Source organism: Anolis sagrei, chromosome 4 (assembly GCF_037176765.1).
Source record: "Anolis sagrei isolate rAnoSag1 chromosome 4, rAnoSag1.mat, whole genome shotgun sequence".
In the NCBI taxonomy this organism is placed as follows: domain Eukaryota; kingdom Metazoa; phylum Chordata; class Lepidosauria; order Squamata; family Dactyloidae; genus Anolis; species Anolis sagrei.
Window position 1 is genome coordinate 86861705 of NC_090024.1, and position 18899 is coordinate 86880603.

Sequence of the window (18899 nt, forward strand, 5' to 3'; positions counted from 1 at the left end):
AAAAGTGGCAGAGAATTTTACATATGGATAAAAATATAAATCTGTAATCCCATGAACTAAATGTGTTTTTTAGTAAACATGCATAGGATTAAGATCTGCCTCTGTAAAAACCGGCACATGTTCCTTACTTTACTTATTTAAGCATAATTTCTCAAGGAAAAGAAGTGGCTTCTTCCAGATTATAGCAAAGAAATGAAAGCTCTTGTAACAGAGAGTGTCATTTATTAACACCTAGTATCTCTTGAAACTGCTTCAAGACATTTTCCCACAACTTTGCAGACAAAATCACTTATATTTACTCTGACTTGAACACCACAATTGATACAGGTCAGGTAGATATAACCTGGGTCCTGTTTCTCCAGCACTGATCAATAGTTTTCAGCCTGAGGATATGGACAGGATCCTTGGAGAGGTGAGACCCATGGTATATATACTAGACTTGGGCCTGAATCAGACTTTCTTGCTGTCTTGTTTCATGGATTCAAGTGCCTAGTTTCATGGATTTTTATGTATTCATGGATCTTGTTTTCCTTTGAAGCTTATGGACTATTTCATATATTGGACCTTTACTGTTTTTTGCTATTTTTTTTTTACTGCTTTGACTACATACATTCTTCAATAAGCTGCTTGCTATTGTATGTTTAAGGTCAGAGGTGTTCCTGCTCTGCTGTACGACAGTGCATTTATCTAGTTAGCAAATATCAAAAGCAATCGAGCCGTTCTTCTCTAATTTTCAGATAATGATAGTTTTATGAAGCAGCCAACCCAGGAGTCTCATGCTTCACCTAGATTTAGAATAAGAGATAATATGTTCCAGAGTATATGCAAAGTGTATATACTTCAACCCACCTTTCTGCCAATGCAAACACAAACTAAAAGTAAAGGTTTCATGTCAGAGATTCAAACTTTCCCTTTCCACACTGTATCAATGACTCACCTTGTCTGAAGCATACACAATATCACACAGGCCAAGAAGAGTGACACCGAGGCCAATGGCATGGCCATTTACCAATGCTATTAGTGGCTTGGGAAAGTCAATAAAATGACGGATAAAGTCCCTGAAAGCAGAGAAAGAACAGACATTGGTTTCATGAGAAAAGGAAATTCGTGAAAGGTGAATATTATTCGGTATTTTTTTATTGCTAGTGCCGAGAAAAGTTACTTTTGGACTTCGACTCACAGAATCGGTAGGTCCTATCCCAATAACTTTTGCAAGTTTTGCTTAGTACTTCCTCTTTGCTACTAGAGCAAGTGTCATGTAATGGTTTGAGTGGTTGACTTGGACATTGGGAGACCAGGATTTACATTCCCACACAGTCATGGAAACCCACTGGATGACCTTGAGTAAGTCACACTCTTTCAGCCTTAAAAAGAAGGTAACAGCAAGCTTCCATGAATAAATGTGTCAAAACGACCCTGTGATAAAATCACCATAAGTCAGAATTGACTTGAAGAACTGGTTATCTGAAAACCCTTTTACAGGGGTCACTGGTTTTTCACATATAGATGGATTAGGGTTAGCAACGTGAGAGATGCATCATGTAGTGGACCAGACAATTTTGCAGAAAATTGCATTTTACACCTACAATATGTAGTAGGGGTTTCCCCTTTCTTGCATTAATGTTTTGATATGTCTTTATTTGAAACAGTTATGTGCCAACACTTCTATGCTTCAGGCAGCTCGCAAATAATGAGTTGTAGCAATCTGTCTATATTAGGTGCCCATGTGCCCTACTTTACAGAAAACAGCCTTCTATTTGAAAGATTTCCAGTCTACAGTCACTGCTATATATCTTGGTTTAAACTTTTGTGGATTTGATGATACATAGATTATTTGCTGCCACCTCTAACATTTTCCAATTTTAACATGAATGTTGATACTGTGTTCAGTTTAACCAAGCTTAGTGGTCACATCTTTGGGTTCTGGAAGAAAATCAAACTAGTGGGAACATTGCCTTCCTCACTCACTCAGATAAGTGGGACAAAAAGGATGGGATGTGGAAGCAGTGGTCCATGGGTCTTCAGGGCGGATAGAGGAAACAGGATTGTGGAGAGAGAGAACCAGAGCAGGGGGATTCGATGATAGTGGAAGAAGAGCAAGGGCAATGGGAAGAGACTGCAACAGCTTTGCAGTGAATCTGCCATGGCCCCTTCCCAAAGCCTTTGTCCTTCTTCTGTTGGTGTCAGCATCCTGCCTGCTTGTCCCTTCTACGTCTTCCTTCTCTACCCTGTCCCAGTCCCCCCATCCTCTCTGGAGATTCATGTACCAGTAGACCTCGCTCCTTCTATTCTCCCATAACCTTCCCACCTGAGTGCAGGAGGGAATGCATGTGTGGATGGGCCTCAGAGTGAGATTTTTGGATGCTGTCAGGAAAGGGGGGTATGGGAAAGGACTGTTGGTGGGAAAAAGGAAGGGGAAAATGGGAAATAGGCAAGAGAAACTGAGACATTTTAAAAGCAGGTGAAAATGCAATGACAGAGGATTAATCAAGACTTTCCACACGAGAGTGGGAATAAATGTGAGAGAATCTGTGTGTGTGAAAGAGAGAGAGAGACTATGCAATTCAACAGGTTTGCAGTGCCTCAACACTGTTGAATTAATATGGTTTGTTACCACAGTTTGACACCATTGCCATGGCTCATAGGATCATAGTGGTTGTAGTTTTACAAGGACTTAAGCCTTCTCTTCCAGAGCTTTGGTGCCTCACCAAATTGCAGCTTTCACAATTCCACAGCATTGAATCATGGTGGATAAAGTGGTGTCAAAACTACATTAATTCGGCAGTGTAGATGCACACCAAATCACTTGAAGGGTATGAATTGTATAGTCTCTCTCTCTCTTTCATATGCACACATGCTTATGCACAGACTCCCCCACATTTCCTCTCATACCTATGGTCTCCTATTCTTATTTTCTTCCAAATCTGAATTGCCCCGGAAGGGAGAAAAGCTTGGCATCCTCCCTTTCTTCTTGCCATCACATCAATAAATAGAGAAGGCTTTTCTGTTGACTCTCAAGCAACCCACTTTTTTCCGACACTACATGGCAGGTGAAGATTCCACTATTTAGTGCTCAACAGAGAAATTGAGACATACTGCTTTCAGAAGGGGAAAAAAGGTTGAGCTGTCTTGCGGACGAGAGACAACAGATAGGGATTCAGGCTGCTGAGAAAAGAGACTGTAGATTAGCGACCATGGTATGCAATTTACAGTCAGAGGTGGCCCTAGGTAATTTTCAACAGTAAGCAAACAGTATTTTGCCACCCCCCCCCCCCAACCAATCACTGATATATATTTTCTGTTTGTCGTGGGAGTTCTGTGTACCATATTTGGTCCAATTCCATCATTGGTGGAGTTCAGAATGCTCTTTGATTGCAGGTGAACTGTACATCCCAGTAACTACAACTCGCATATGTCAAGGTCTATTTTTCCCCAAGAGCGCCTCAAGAGCGCCCCAGGGCAAAATCAACTATACTGCAAATGCTTACTTTGCGTAATGGTTGAGCTGCCCCTGTTTACAGTGTACAGAATATTAATCTAAATGTACTGAAGGGTTTGACATATTAGGAGGAAACCTCCTGTTTTCTATACTTTTACAAAATTATCAGTATGAATGTGGCAAATGTGTTTCAAATGTCTCAAACAGGTCATGACAGGGTTGTTGTAGGTTTTTTGGACTGTATGGCCATGTTCTAGAAGCATTCTCTCCTGACATTTCGTCTGCAACTGTGGCAGGCATCCTCAGAGGTTGTGAGGATGCCTGCCATCGATGAGAGTGAAATGTCAGGAGAGAATGCTTCTAGAACATGGACATGCAGTCTGAAAAACCTACAACAAACCAGTGATTCTGGCCATGAAAGTCTTCGACAATACATTGAATATCTCTATAGGTAGAGGCCACCCTCACCCCATTTGTCTAGCTCACAACTGTTAGTTTTTCAAACACTGGAAGTGATGAGGTTGTCCCTTCTGATTTTGAGAATAGTCCACAAGGCAAAATTATCCAGATCCCACCTCCCATCCCCCCGGCTCCCAAAACTGGAGGTAGTGGAGGAGGACTGGCTGCATATTGGTGGAGGACAAGGTAGGCTGCATTCCCTTCTTGGACTGTAGAATTACAGAGTAAACAAAAAGGAAATGTCTTTATCAGTTGTATGCGTCTTCAACCCCTCCAGATGTTGTACCGCAGCACCCAACATTCCTCACCATTGGTTATGCTACATAAGAATGTTGGAACTTGCAGTCCAGCAACATCTGAAAAGATGCATGGCTTCTTCTCCTGGTCTAGACTGTGTTCCCAGTCTCTGGCACTGCTTGCCTGTGGTAAGAATAAACGTTTAATAATAATATAGTTAAATAGTTTTTCTTACCTCATAAATTTCCCATTAGTTTTCTGAATTTCAGACATATTTTTATTAATATCATAAAGATCATTTCCACTAGAGAAGTAATCACCACATCCTAGAAGAAAAACACAATAAAAACCAAAGGGAAAATGACATTAACAAGACTCCTTGGACAAATAACATGCGTAAATGATGTTTCTGTCCTCTAATAGCAATGGTTTCTGGTTCCTATGCCACCCTACTATGCCGATCTCTACCACTTCTAAGTCCCAGCACTGCTTTCCGGCCAACCTGTTCAAAGAACTGGTGGAGACAGGTAACATTTCTATCAAGTCTCAGTTTCTTATAGAATTTTAGAGTTACACAATCAACAATAAAATATGCATGAGTAACATCTTTTTGTAGCCTGGCAAGCATCAGATGAGCTTTCTGAGCTCAGAGGATGGGGAAGGGGATAATGGGCTGCAACCTTTAATCTGTGGAGTCTGTGGAGGATAGCAGGGGTCTGTTCCCAGGCAACTGGAGAAAGTAATATCGGTTCCCATGAAAATAGGTCAGAGAGGCCTTCAGAGGAGAATGTGGAAGACAAAAGTTTTTCCAGATTGAGTTGCCTTGAAATTAGGAGGCAGAATGTAAAACAAAGACAAACTAATTTTTCTCAGAGGTATAGAGATAAGGAGAGAAAAAGCAGGTGTATGCGAAGTGATGACATGGGTGGGACTGAAGCCTTTTAAGTGGTTTCTGGGCTCTCGGGCCTTTTGTGGAAACAATGTTGTAAAAAGGGGTTTCTAGTCCTAAATTCCTGGTTCCTGTATTTCAAGATTCTTGGTTTGATTCCTGTTTATGACTTCATGTTCTTGGAGATTTTGCCTTTCTTGTGTTCATCTTTTCATGTTTGTGGGTATGACTTTTGAACAATACCCTGTCTAAATATTATTTTGCTTTGTGTTAACTCAAGTCTGTGTGGATTGCTTTTTGATGCCTTGGTTCAAAAGCTGATGAACTCGATATCTTGTTGGGTATTACTTTTTGTACTTTTGCTGCTTCTTTTTGACTTGCTTTTTCATTTTATACTTATTTATTAATCAACTTTTACTGATTGGATTAGCTGAACATTGTGTGGTGTTGGGTGAAAAGGTGTTCCAGGGCTACAATGCAACACATCTAGTGACCATATGATAATCTTTACCTGCCAGTCCACTTCATCACACTAGATAAAAGATCTACTTAAAATCTGGTTTCTGCCTCCTGCAGAATTCTGGGGTTTGTAGTTTAGTGAGGTTGTTAAAGGCTCCTCCCTAAACTACAAACCCCAAAATTCTGCAGGAGGCAGAAACCAGATTTTAAGTGTTTTTTTCTCTAGCGTAATGAGGGTGTATGTGACCAGTACAAAATGTATTAAGAATTTGCCTGTTGATGAGGGAGTTTCTCAGGGTGTGGTGCTGTATGTAGTCATAGCATCTGGCTGTTGGCCCTGAGCACATAATATTGTAGTTACTGCATTTCTAGAAAAACATAAATGACAGAGGTTAGCAAACAATACAGGCCATATGGAGAAGTCTATTGATGTCAAAACGGAGTTGATCAAACTCACTAAAGCTGGATTTTAAATTCTTATTTTATACCAACATCATTATTTAGGATATATAATGGTGTAGTAAAATAGAGTCCCCTCTATAAAATGGCAAACCAAGGTTTAGTTTTGGGGTTTTATTTGGGGTGGTGGGTAGGATGAGGATATTTTCAAGCTGTGTATAATAGAATCCATGAATCTGTAGATATTTATTTATTTCATTTATTTACGTTACTTTTATCCCGCCCATTTCAGCCTGAAGGCGACTCAGGGCGGTGTACAGATCAGCAACAATTAGATGCCATAAATAAATACGTACATTGGTTAAAAGCAATAAAATCACATCACAATACAAAAAACAACAATAGAACAATAAATACTATAAAACTATGTCTTCCAATTCAATTCCTCATCCGTTTACATTGTCTTAGCCATTCCTTGTTCACATTTCACTTTGAGTTTATTTGGTCATGCTGGGGTTCCAAACGCTTGCTCAAAGAGCCAGGTTTTCACTCTTTTTCAAAAGGTCAAGAGGGAGGGGGCTGACTTAATGTCCCTAGGCAAGGAGTTTCACAGCTGAGGGGCCACCACAGAGAAGGCCCTGTCTCTTGTCCCGCCAGATGTGCCTGTGGGGCAGGTGGGAGCAAGAGCAGGGCCTCCTCTGATGATCTTAACTTAGGGAGAGATGTGTTCGGATAGAATAAGCTGGGCCGGAACTGTTTAGGGCTTTATAAGCTAAAGCCAGCGCTTTGAATGGTGCCCGGTAACAAACTGGCAACCAGTGGAGCTGATGCAGTAGTGGAGTTGTGTGCTTCCTGAGCGCAGCTCCCGTTAGTAACCTGGCAGCCACACCTTGGGCCATTTGAAGCTTCCAAGCAGTTTTCAAAGGCAACCCCACGTAGAACACATTGCAGTAGTCTATACGGGATGTAATCAGAGCATGGACTACTGTGGCCAAGTCAGACTTCCCAAGTATGGGCGCAGCTGGTACACAAGTTTTAACTGTGCAAATGCTCCCCTGGTCACCGCCGAAATCTGGGGTTCCAGTCTCAGCAATGAATCCAGGATCACACCCAAGCTGTGAACCTGCGTCTTCAGGGGGAGTGTAACTTCCATCCAACACAGGCTGTAACCCTATGCCCTAATACCTCTGTCTTGTCTGGATTCAATTTCAATTTGTTAGCCCTCATCCAGACCTTCACAGTGGCCAAGCACCGGTTCAGAACCTGGACAGCCTCCTTAGTAACAGGGTGGGAAGGAGTGACAGAGTTGGATGTCATCTGCTTACCAAACTTCCACCTGTTTTTCTGAGGTATTACTGAACTTTCAGATCCCAAAGAAACCACTGCAGTTCAGGCATGTGTTCCTGCAAGCATTGCCCCAAATGGTCAGAAAACAACATGAAAACACATGCTTGTTAAAAAGATCAAATGGCAAGATATAAACAGAAAGTCTGTATTATCTGTCCCTAGGTAGATACATTTCAGGCTTCATGCATTAGTTATTATTATTATTATTATTATTATTATTATTAAACTTTATTTGTACCCCGCTAGCATCTCCCGAAGGACTCGATGCGGCTTACAAAGGCCAAGGCCTCAACACACAATACAACAATACAAAACCTAAGCAAATTAAAAACAATTAAAGCAAACTAAACAACAAGCAATGAACAATCCACTAAGACACAATAAAACTGGGCTGGGCCAGAGTAAGGGTACAAGGGTTAAAAGTGCTGATGTGACAGATGGAATATGAGGCTTATGGGCAAGTGCAGTGTGCGGTGGTCTTAGCTTTAATAAAGTGCTTATGGGACTTGGTATTGGAGGTTTCCTATTTGGGAAAGGCACATCGGAACAGCCAGGTCTTCAAGTTCTTTCTGAAGACTGCCAATGTAGGGGCCTGTCTAAGATGAGAACAGCCACCGTTCGTTCCTGTAGGTGGACATCCTTTCTCCTGCCTTCCACCCACAGAGGATAAATGTTTGGTCTCTGTTAATAACAAGCCCCTCAGAACATCCTGGAGATTAAATACCTGTTATCGCGGTTAAGGTGCAATCATCCTTGGCTGCTTCTTCCAATGCTTGTTGAATTTCTCTATACATCTACATGAGAAAGGAGGGTGGGAAGAGAGGGAGGAGAGCATTCAGCCAATCCCATCTAAATACTGAATATGGAACAGGTTGTGGAACTCCCTCCCTTATTATGATTTAGAGAGATAGTAAAGTCTATAGTGTGCCATCAAACATCTAATGTTGCTTTCTTATGTTATCATAATGAACATTCTGGATCCTGTTTTCCTTTGATGATATGATGCATTAGCTCTGCTCCATTCTAATTGCTCTTTTCATTCTTGCTTTGCTTTCTCCCTTCTCTATTGCTAATCATCTGCTTCTCATTGCCTTCCTGTCTTCCATTTTTGAAGCATCGGTCCCACTTATGACCTTGTCACACAACCAACAATCTTCATTGTCGGGAGATATGGGCAACCTGGCACCCCATGCCCTTTATCTTCTAGCTCCAAGTAAAGGGCGATTCTATGGGGGGGGGGGGTGAGCATCAATCATGCAGTTTTCCCCCATGGATTCCAATGGCAATACGGAAAGACTACCATGTCATGGTGATGGCATATGCTGGCTCTGACCTACTTCACCCATGGAGCCCTGCCAATGTCATTTGATGGGAGCCAATGGGCTCCATGAGTGACCTGGGCTAAACCAGCGTATGTCCCATGTAGAAATAAAGGAAGGTGTCTTCCATTGATACATCTAACCCAGTATTGTTGACCATGATTGGCAGCATTTGGGCAGCATTTGGTTTATAAACCTGGTGGAGATTATATGAAATGAAGCTGGAATTTTCTGTGCAAAAAGTATGCATGTATGTCAGAATATTAGTAGTAATATGTATGTTCAGTAATGAAGGAATACTGTTGGAGAGTTATGATTGTGTAAGCACCATCGTTATATTCCTTCTCAGTGGCTGCCTCTTGACTCTGGAGCTCTCTTCTTCCCAGGAAAGCCAGAACGGCTCTCTCCCTGCTATCCTTCCTGCAGCAAGCAAAAACCTTTTTTATTCAGGCAGCCTTTAAAAGAAGGTTTTAAAGATCAACTGGGGGAGGAAGGGGCTTAGCTATGAATAGATTTTAATTAATATTAAGGTTTTTAACTGTTTATTTTTAATACTGTTAACATTTAATTCTATTTTAATATTTATGTATTTTTACATTTTACATTTTTATTGTAAGCGACATTGAGTCTCTTTTTCAGGGAGACAAGTGGGGTATAAATAAAATAATACATAAATAAAATTTATTTGTCCAGTGAATTCCATCCAAACCTTCCTAGGACCTCTTCACATGGGCTAAAATTAGTTGTTGTCATTTTTGTCAGGTTTTTGCACTTTTGCCATGAAACCCACTATCTCCCATCACACACTGGAAAATACTTCTGGTCCAGCTCCTTGGAAAATTATAAGTTGCTTACCTGTAACTGTAGTTTCCTGAGTAGTCACCTGTGAATTCGTACATTTGATATTTACACGCATGCGTGGAACAGCTTTCGGAACCTTCTAGAAAGTAAAAATAACCATTTAGACCCCGGCTAGACCCGCCCACCCTCCCCCGAGTATAAGTAGCCCGTGGGCGGGGCTAGCCAGCAGTTCTCTTCCGCCGCAAAGCAGCCAGAAGGTGTGGCATGTACTCGAGGGGAGGATGGGCGGGTATGTACGAATTCACAGGTGACTACTCAGGAAACTACAGTTACAGGTAAGCAACTTATAATTTCCTGTCGTAGTCACTGTGAATCGTACATTTGATAGATTAGCGAGCTATTAACCAGGACGGTGGGCGTCATGCCACAGCCGAAAACAACACTGCTCTGCCAAATTGGGCCTCACGCCTGGATACAACATCCAACTTATAGTGCGTGACAAAGGAAAGCGGTGAAGACCATATCGCTGCTCGGCAGATAGCATCCAGAGGAACTCCTTTCCAAAATGCCGCCGACGTAGCGACTGATCTCGTTGAATGCCCTCTCACGGGCCGGGGTAATTCTTTGCCCGCCACCCGATAACATAACTCAATCGTAGATACAATCCAGGAAGACAATCTTTGAGAAGAAACAGGCATGCCCAAGACATCGGAACGATACTTGACGAACAGTTTAGGGGTCTTCCTAAGCGGGGCCGTTCTTTCTACATAAAAGGCCAGGGCCCTGCGAACGTCCAGCAAATGTAAACTCTTCTCTAAGAGAGTGGTCGGATTCTGGAAGAAAGAGGGTAAGATCAAGTCCTGGGAAATGTGAAATTTCGTAGACACCTTGGGCAGGAATGCAATGTCCGTCCTCAAAACTGCCTTATCCTTGTGAAATTTAAGGTACGGCGGGTCTGCTCTAAGAGCGCACAGCTCGCTAGCCCTCCTAGCTGATGTTATCGCCACCAAGAAGGCCGTCTTCCATGACAAACAAAATAAGCTGGCTGAGGCCAAGGGCTCAAACGGGGCCTTCATCAATGAATTAAGAACCAGTTCTAAGCTCCAAGAAGGGGCTACCGGAGCTACTGGGGGCTTAGTATTCATAATCCCTCTTAAAAAGGTCCTCACCCGGGGATCTATGAAACACGACGGGAGGCCCATTTTCCTACGAAACCACGAAATCGCAGCCAAGTAACATTTTAACGATGGGTAGGATAGCCCCGCATCCGACAATGACACCAGAAAGTCAAGAACTAAGGAGATGGGGGCCGTGTCTGGGTTCGCTCCCCGCCCCCTGGCATAGGAAGAAAATTTCGACCATTTATAAAGGTAAGATCGCTTGGTAGATGGCCTATGGGCCGCTTCTATAATCCGGAGTACAGATTGGGATAAGTCAGAAAACGGAGTTACAGTCTGGGGAGAATCCGCCACGCCGTGAGTCTCAGTTTGTGTACCTCTGGGTACAACACCTGTCCTTCCTGCGACGTTAGGAGGTCTGCCCTGTCCCTCAGACGGGTGAATACTCCCCTTGCTAATAGGCGCAACGGCGCGAACCATGGCTGCCTTGGCCACCATGGGGTCACTAATATGCAGTGTGCGTTGTCCGCCTGTATCTTCGCCACCACCCTCAACAGGAGTGGGAAGGGAGGAAACGCGTAAGTCCTGTAGTCTGTCCAACTGTGGATGAAGGCGTCTCCTAGACATCTCCCCTGAGGCGATGCATGTGCTCGTGCGCAGAAGAGATGGCACTTCGAGTTGGACTGAGTTGCGAAGAGGTCCAACTCCGGGGTCCCCCATGCTCGGAAGAGCCTCTGCACCTCTTCCTGGCTCAGGGACCACTCGTGATGTGTTAGCGGATTCCGACTCAGAGAATCCGCCAACAGGTTCAACTCTCCTGGCACGTGGGTCGCAAGCAGATGAATCCTCCTGTCTATGCACCATTCCCATATCTGTATGGAAAGGGCCAGCAGGGTGCGAGAGTGTGTGCCTCCCTGTTTGTTCAGGTAGTACATCACCGTGGTGTTGTCGGTGAGGATGTGTACTACCTGACCTGCGACTACTCTTTCGAAGGCCTTCAGAGCCCTGTCCACGGCGAGCAGCTCTAGCACGTTTATGTGAAGAGCGCTTTCTTCTTTTCCCCACACGCCGTGAGCCAGCAGGCCTTCGGAGTGGGCCCCCCAGCCCGTCAAGGAGGAGTCCGTAGTGACCGTCCTTGTGGCGCGAGGGGCGTAGAAGGGTAGCCCCGCACAAGCCCACTCTGGATCCATCCAGCAACGGAGTGAGGATCGGACCCACGATGGTGGAGACAGTCTCACGGCTGGGTTGTCCGTCAACGGATTGAACTTGGAGAGGAACCAAGATTGGAGTGGCCGCATACGCAACCTGGAATAGCGGATAACCGACGTAGTCGACGCCATGTGCCCCAAGAGCACTTGGAAGTGTCTGGCTGACATGTCGGGTGCTGTGATGGTCAGGCTGACCAGGTCGCGCAGATTGGTGAAGCGGTCCTCGGGCAGGAAGGCTCTCTCGGCGGTGGAGTCCAGGAGAGCCCCGATGAAGTGGATGCGTTGTGATGGCACCAACACCGACTTCTCCCGATTGAGTACGAGGCCCAGCGACTGGAGAAGAGACAAAACCATAGAAACGTGATTGTGAAGCACGTAACGGGATCTGCCCACTATAAGCCAGTCGTCAATATACGGGTAGACCGTAACGCCCATCGTTCTAAGGTGGGCGGCCACCACCGCCATGCACTTTGTGAAAACCCTTGGGGCAGCTGAGAGGCCAAAAGGTAGGACGTTAAAACAATACGTCTGGCCATCTACCCTAAAGGAGAGAAATCTACGATGGTGTGGAGCAATAGCGATATGAAAGTACGCATCTCTAAGGTCAACGGTCGCAAACCAAACTCCCCTGGATAGAAGAGGGGTTATGGAAGCAAGAGTCACCATTCTAAATTTCTTTGGCTTGATGTGTTTATTCAAATTTCTCAAGTCAAGTATGGGGCGCATCCCACCACCACGTTTAATAATCAGGAAGTATCTCGAGAAAAAACAGAACGGAACCGATGAAGGGTCCACTAACGAGATAGCCCCTTTCTGTAACAACATGCCCACTTCCTCCATGAGTTGAGGAGAAGAGGCGGTGTCCCTCAACTGACCCACTCTAGGGACATCACGGAACTCAATAACATAACCATCAGAAACAATAGACAGCACCCAGGCATCCGTTGTGATGCGTGCCCATGCGTGGCAGAAAGGGGCGAGCCTGTCTGTGAACAAAAGGGTTGGTCCAACCGGGACCTCAGGGTTCAACGTGGCAGAACAGTGTGGGAGTGGATCCAGATGACAGGGCTCTTCTAATGGCGTACTTGCCAGATCAGGAGGACCCGTCCCCAAGCTCGCAGTGGGAGCGTCAAAGGCGCTTCTTGGAGGCGCCGGGAATTTTAGGCTTTCCCTGGAAGGGTTGGGCCCTAGCTTTTTGGAAATATGGGGTACGGCGGGCCCCTTGGTATCTGGAAGTCCCCGAGTATCTATTTCTAAAGGGTCCTGTGAAGGAGCTATTGAATGGTTTACGATACGGGGTGGAAGACTGTTGCCATTTGGCCCTGGATTGGTTATACGGCTGCCACGTATATCCAAACTTAGAAGCAGACTGCCGGACGTCTTGTTTCTGCTTCAAATTGTCATCTGTATTGGGGTTAAACAGGCCCTCCTCGTGAAAGGGGAGGTCTTCAGCTAAGGCCTTGCCCTCCTCGGATAGATTAGAGGCCCGCAACCAGGCATGCCTTCGCATGGAAGTTGCAATGGCAAACAAGTTGCCTGCCGTTTCTGCCATATGTTTGGCAAAGTCTTTCTGTAGTTTTGACAATACTATGGCCTCTCCTTGCAGCGCTCTGGGAAGGCGTTGCTCCTCCGGCGGCATGGACTCAATATGCTGCAACATTCGGTTCCACAAAAACGATTGGTAACCGCTCATATATGTAGCATAATGAGCCATCCGTGTAAACAAACTTGCTACAAAATAAGCTTTTTTACCCATCGTATCCAACTTCCTCCCCTCCCTGTCCGGCGGGGTTGTCGCTGAGCTCTTAGGCCGCTTGGACTTGGTGACTTCGGCCACCACAGTGTTGGCCTTGGGAGGTGTCAGTGCCCATCTGGCCGTAGACATGTCAATCTTATATAATGAATCCAATCGCCTTGGGACGGCGGGCACCGCCAAAGGGGCGACGTCTACAACCTTAGCTAATTTTAAAAGATAAGGCAACACTGGGAGGGCCGAAGAGGGGACCACATTCTGTTCATCCGACGGGAACATCGGATCTTCGACATGTTCCGGGGGTTTAGGGGCAGGGATCTCCAGGGCCCTTATCATTCTTTCCACCAGAGCTGCAAACTTATTAAAATCAGCAGGAAGAATTACAGAAGCATCCTCACCCCCCAAGTTTTGAGTCACATCAGGTGGTTCTGAACCAGAGTCACTGTCCTGAGGTTCATTATCTTCCTGGGCCGTAGCCCCTGGCACCTCTCCGGTTGCAGCTCCCACGGGGGTGGCCAAAGTAGTGTCCAGTTCCGCTGTACGGGCTACGCCCGCGGAGGCTGGGACCACTGTTGCAGGAGAGATGCATAAAGGCAAATTAGAAGCACTCAAGGCGCCCAGCGGCGCGGTAGAGGATGTCAGTTGGGGGCCCGCAATGGGCAGTCTACAGGCAGTTTGGGTGGCCTCGGCCGACCCAGTCAAGAGAGGGCCCGCTGGAGAGGCCTGTGGAGGCTGAGGTCTAGCGGGCGACGGAGCCATCTGGAGGCTCATTCCCTCTCGCCCCGAGCCCGGCAGGGGAGGGGGCGGAGGGGCTGCTGCCACCGAAAAAGGCACCGGGGCCGGAACGAAGATGAGTTGGCCCGACGGGGCCATTTGCCAGAAGCCCTGCGGGGCCGCAACTCTCGACTCCTGTCCCCTCCGGGACCGATGGGAGCGTCTCCGGCGCCTCTGCGGGGGCGATGAGGAGGAGGAGGAGGAGGACGAGGTCGAAGAGGAGGAGGAGGAAGACGATCTGGAGCGCCTGCTCCCTCTCGGCGATGCTCGGTACCGGCGGCGTCGGGAGCCCCTGCTCCTCCGCGAAGGGGATCTGGAGCGCCTGGGGCGCTTACTGGGGCGGCGAGAGCCCCGGCCCTCTCGCTGCCGCTCGAGCAGCTCAGCCGTCCCTGACGGCCCGATGGAGCTCGGCATGGTCGCCGAGTAATCAGTTGGCTCCTCTTCTCGGGCCCGGGGGAGCTCGGATGCTGCCGGCCTCGGGGAGGCTAAGACCAAGCCCACATCAGCTGGAAGAGTGGGCGGGCCGTTGAAAAGCCCTCCGAAAGCGCCGCTACCGGAGGGAACAGGCTCCATGGGCGGTGTTACGGGCGGAGCTGCAGAGGGAGGTGCTTCCTGCCTTAGCCCCGCCTCTTGTCCTCCCTCGGGCCCGGGGGAGGACAGGACCGGCATGACTGGAGTCAACAGGGTCTCTGGAGGCAGGCTCTCCGGCCTCGAGGAGGAGGACCTGATCGGAGTCATAACTAGAGGCTCGAGACCCAAGGTAGGTGCTTGTAAAGGCTGTCCCGGTTGGTCTCGCTGCTCCGCCATTACAGGGGGCGGAGCTTGGCTGGTTGGAGGAGAGGGAGCGTTTCCCGCCCTTTTCGCGGGCGCTTTCTTCCCCACCGACGTGCCGCGGCCATCTTTGGAGGCCTTATCCTTAGGCCTCTTTGCCTTCTTTTTGGCCGGATTTCCAGCCTTCTCCAGAAACAGCAAGGTATTTAGCACCGTGGGTGTCTGCTGCGCCGACGGCGTGGGCGGGAGGAGGGCCCTCTCGTACAAAGCCGCTTTGAGCCGAAGCTCGCGGCTTTTTCTAGTTTGAGGCGTGAACGCCATGCAAATCGGGCAGGTCTGAGTGAGATGCCCTTCTCCCAGGCAGGCTAAGCACAGAGAATGCCCATCAGTATTAGGAAACAAATTAGGGCAACCGGAGCATCGTTTGAATGAGGTAGTAGCCATAGCTTAGCCTCACGATCAAGGTCGGGCAGTCCGGGTCAATCGACGGCAAACAAAGTCCAAATCACAATCCAAACTCGTAGTCAAACAGTCCAATCGAAGGCAAACGGGGTCCAAATCACAATCCAAAGCTCTTAGTCAAACAGTCCAATAATCTAAAACTAAGCAGAGAAGCTCGCACGGAGAAGAAGGTTCTCAAGCTGCCAACAATAGCGCGGAAAAGAGAACTGCTGGCTAGCCCCGCCCACGGGCTACTTATACTCGGGGGAGGGTGGGCGGGTCTAGCCGGGGTCTAAATGGTTATTTTTACTTTCTAGAAGGTTCCGAAAGCTGTTCCACGCATGCGTGTAAATATCAAATGTACGATTCACAGTGACTACGACAGGAAACATGCAAAAACAAAACAAAAACAAAAAAAACAAACCCTGTCACCACCAAAAAAAAATTGCTGGCAGCATAAGATGGGAGGCTTCCTGTCTTTCCATAAGAAAAGATGTGTTGTGTCGGCTTACTGACCCCCATGTCATGAGGTAGGAACAGTGTGGGACAACTGGTCCCCATTTTCCCTGGGTGAATGCTGCCGCAATTGCCACAATTTGCGGTGATAGTTGGTGATTTTGGTGGCACATGTTAAGAGGTCCCCATTCCCTACTTATCAGGAAGCAGCAACTGTGTAACGTCAACTAAATCCACAAAAGGATTCCAACTAAAGAGTCTATGCTAATTAATATTGATAGTTTTTAATAATGTCTGGAATTTCTATTGTTCACGAAAGTGTTCAAACACTACAATATCCCAGGAATGTTTCTATTCTATGACTTTCCTTTTTAATAACTGACAAATAGTACCTTCCTCCAGTCAGTCAAGTTTCATTGTACTGTCAAAATACTGTAAACACCATCCATCAAGAACACATTTCAGTGAAACAGTAATACAAATAGTCTGACCCAGAGCAATCAAACCAACTCACTGGATGAAGTATATAAAATAGTTCCTAAATTGTACAGAAACATGTACAATCATTGTAACCATCATTCAGTATAACCAATAGGCTACATATTGCCTAGTGGAATCTGATGGGATTTGGTTCCAAGACACCTGCCTCCCATGGACAAAAAAACCCATGGATACTAAAGTTATATTGTCTACAACAGTCTAGTAAAAGGTTTTCCTTTCCTTAAAATCAAAATTAAAAGGGTTTTTTTTGAAGGGGGAATGGCTTTTTCAAGCAATAGGTGTCTGAATCTATGGATGCAGAATTCATGGATACAGAGAGGTGACTATACTGACAAAAAATAAAGGAAGTTCATAAATGTGTACATCTCCTTAATAATTTTAAATCAGAGCTAAACAAGAAATATTATAATGAAAATAATCAAAGTCCCTCCGTTTTGAGATTGTGGGATACCCCATAAATTGACATTTTAACCTATAATTTATACTAAACTAATCCAAGTCCAAAAATGAGAAAGAAAGGACAAGATTTAGGTCATTAAAACTTCCAAAGTGATTATCTCTCACAATCATCCCCAATCAAGCCCAACAAAAGGTGTTGCTGCACTCATTCTTACCCAATGTACCCACTTTTGAAATTAAAGTACAGCTAGAAGTGGATAACAAAAGGCTTTTAAGGTGTATTAGGATTTGCCCATGGAAGCTCTCTTTATAGTTTCCTTCTGCCAAGGCTCTTCCTGTCAAGATATCCAAATTCCACATCCACCACCATGAATGGAGAAGATTGGATTGCTCTCCAACAAATTAGTCTCCCAACATAAGCGCCTACATACTATCATAGTATGTAGTATGTTGCCATCTTGATATACTATCAAGATGGCAAAAGATATTGAGGAGGAACACACGGGTTAGGGAAGGTTTATTTAATATTTATTTAAGTGTACATTGTGTTTTAGGGCATCACATTGTTGCCTGTATGTAAAGCTGCCTTGAGTCCCCTTTGGGGTGAGAGAGGTAGAAATGCCATAAATAAATAATAATAAATAAGGTTGTAGCAGTCTCCTCCTAAGCTTCTTAAACTGCTGACAATAAAAGGTTTCTGCCCACCACCTAGTGGCTATTTTAGACATTTACGTGGTTCCATAGCTTTGAGCCATGGAAGTAACTTGGTGTCAATATGCATTAATTCTACAATCTTGAGAAGAGACAAGTTTGCTTTTATATGTGTTTTAAAATGAGCTTGGGAAATTTAGTTTCCCACCAGATACATAATTTCTCATTTGTTTGACCTGGTGTTTAATCTGAATGGCAAGACTTAAGCAACTGTTGTTGATGTTTCATATCACATGCTCAATGGCATAACTTGGCGTAGGGACATGTCTTTCATGGGGGTGGGGGGTGGGGTGTTGGTCACAACCCTGGCAAATGTTGGGCAAACCAATACCAGTTGGTATAGACAGTAGCTCAGGGATGTTTGGCGAAAACAATCAGGCTTAAATGCCAATTTTTCACATAGTCATTTATGCTGATGTGAAGCAGGGATAAGCCAAGATCCTTTCATTACCCTGGAACATTTTCTTGCTTTTGTCTATCATAGTCAACCTCTAATTAACCCCCTTGATCATATACATTAAAAAGAGAATGAAATCTCTTAGAAGGTTCGCATTTCCAGATAATAGCTCACATTATGAAGCTCTGAAAGATGTAATTTGCAAGAAAGGGACAAAAAACTAAATTTTCTTTAAAGAACATTTTGATTAAAAGGACATGTAATACATCACATCTTTGTAAGAACATTTCTTTCTAGAGAATAGATGTTCTGAGTCTTTCTTGACCACATGTCGCCCTTTGGCTTATTGAACAGGAACAAAGTCCAGTTCAGTGTTTCTCAACCTGTGGGTGCCCAGATGTTTTGGCCTTCAACTCCCAGAAATCCTAACATCTGGTAAACTGGCTGGGATTTCTGGGAGTTGTAGGCCAAAATACATGGGGACCCACACGTTGAGAACCACTGGTCCAGTTGTTCATTCACATTTTGGGATGCATTTCCTATAAGTATTTTACACATAGTATATATACATAATTGCAGCGGATCAGGTTTCAGTAACATAGAAGTTGCTTTGCTTTACTATACTTACCACAAAATTAAGAGCATTTTTTTTGTGGGGACGATTCAATGTGATTTTTGTGATCTTGTCCTTGGTAGTGACCAGTATGGTTTTATATTCACCTTTGCTTTCAGCAGAACCTGACATCTCTCTGGTGAAGGAACCACAAGGCACCAGGCTTCTGGGTCAAATCTATTCTCTATTCAACAAAATAATGACAGTACTCAATATTCTAAAATGCATGTTGTAATTTCAAATGAGTGGGATTTCCTATCATTCATCTTTGCTGTTAAACATTCAGAACCCTATATTGAAACTAGTAATACTATGGCATGGATGATTCTGATTTTGATATTCATGAGTATATCTTTTGACAAGCCCAAAACTTGTCCATATATGATAATTAATAATGCAACAAGCAAC

The 18899-nt window shown here is 45.2% G+C and overlaps 1 protein-coding gene across 1 annotated transcript in view; it reads right to left on the reverse strand.

Annotated features, from left to right (window-relative positions):
- LOC132772790 (enoyl-CoA delta isomerase 2-like) overlaps nt 1–18673 on the reverse strand; it is a 32521-nt gene extending 13848 nt beyond the window's left edge. The window contains exons 1-4 of the mRNA XM_067467042.1: nt 18507–18673; nt 7954–8023; nt 4371–4461; nt 938–1058 (exon numbers count right to left, since the gene is read on the reverse strand). Of these exons, the coding sequence (XP_067323143.1) occupies nt 938–1058; nt 4371–4461; nt 7954–8023; nt 18507–18623 (399 nt within the window). The 5' untranslated portion in view covers nt 18624–18673. The remainder of the gene's footprint in view (nt 1–937; nt 1059–4370; nt 4462–7953; nt 8024–18506) is intronic.
- Nucleotides 18674–18899: the final 226 nt, after the last annotated feature.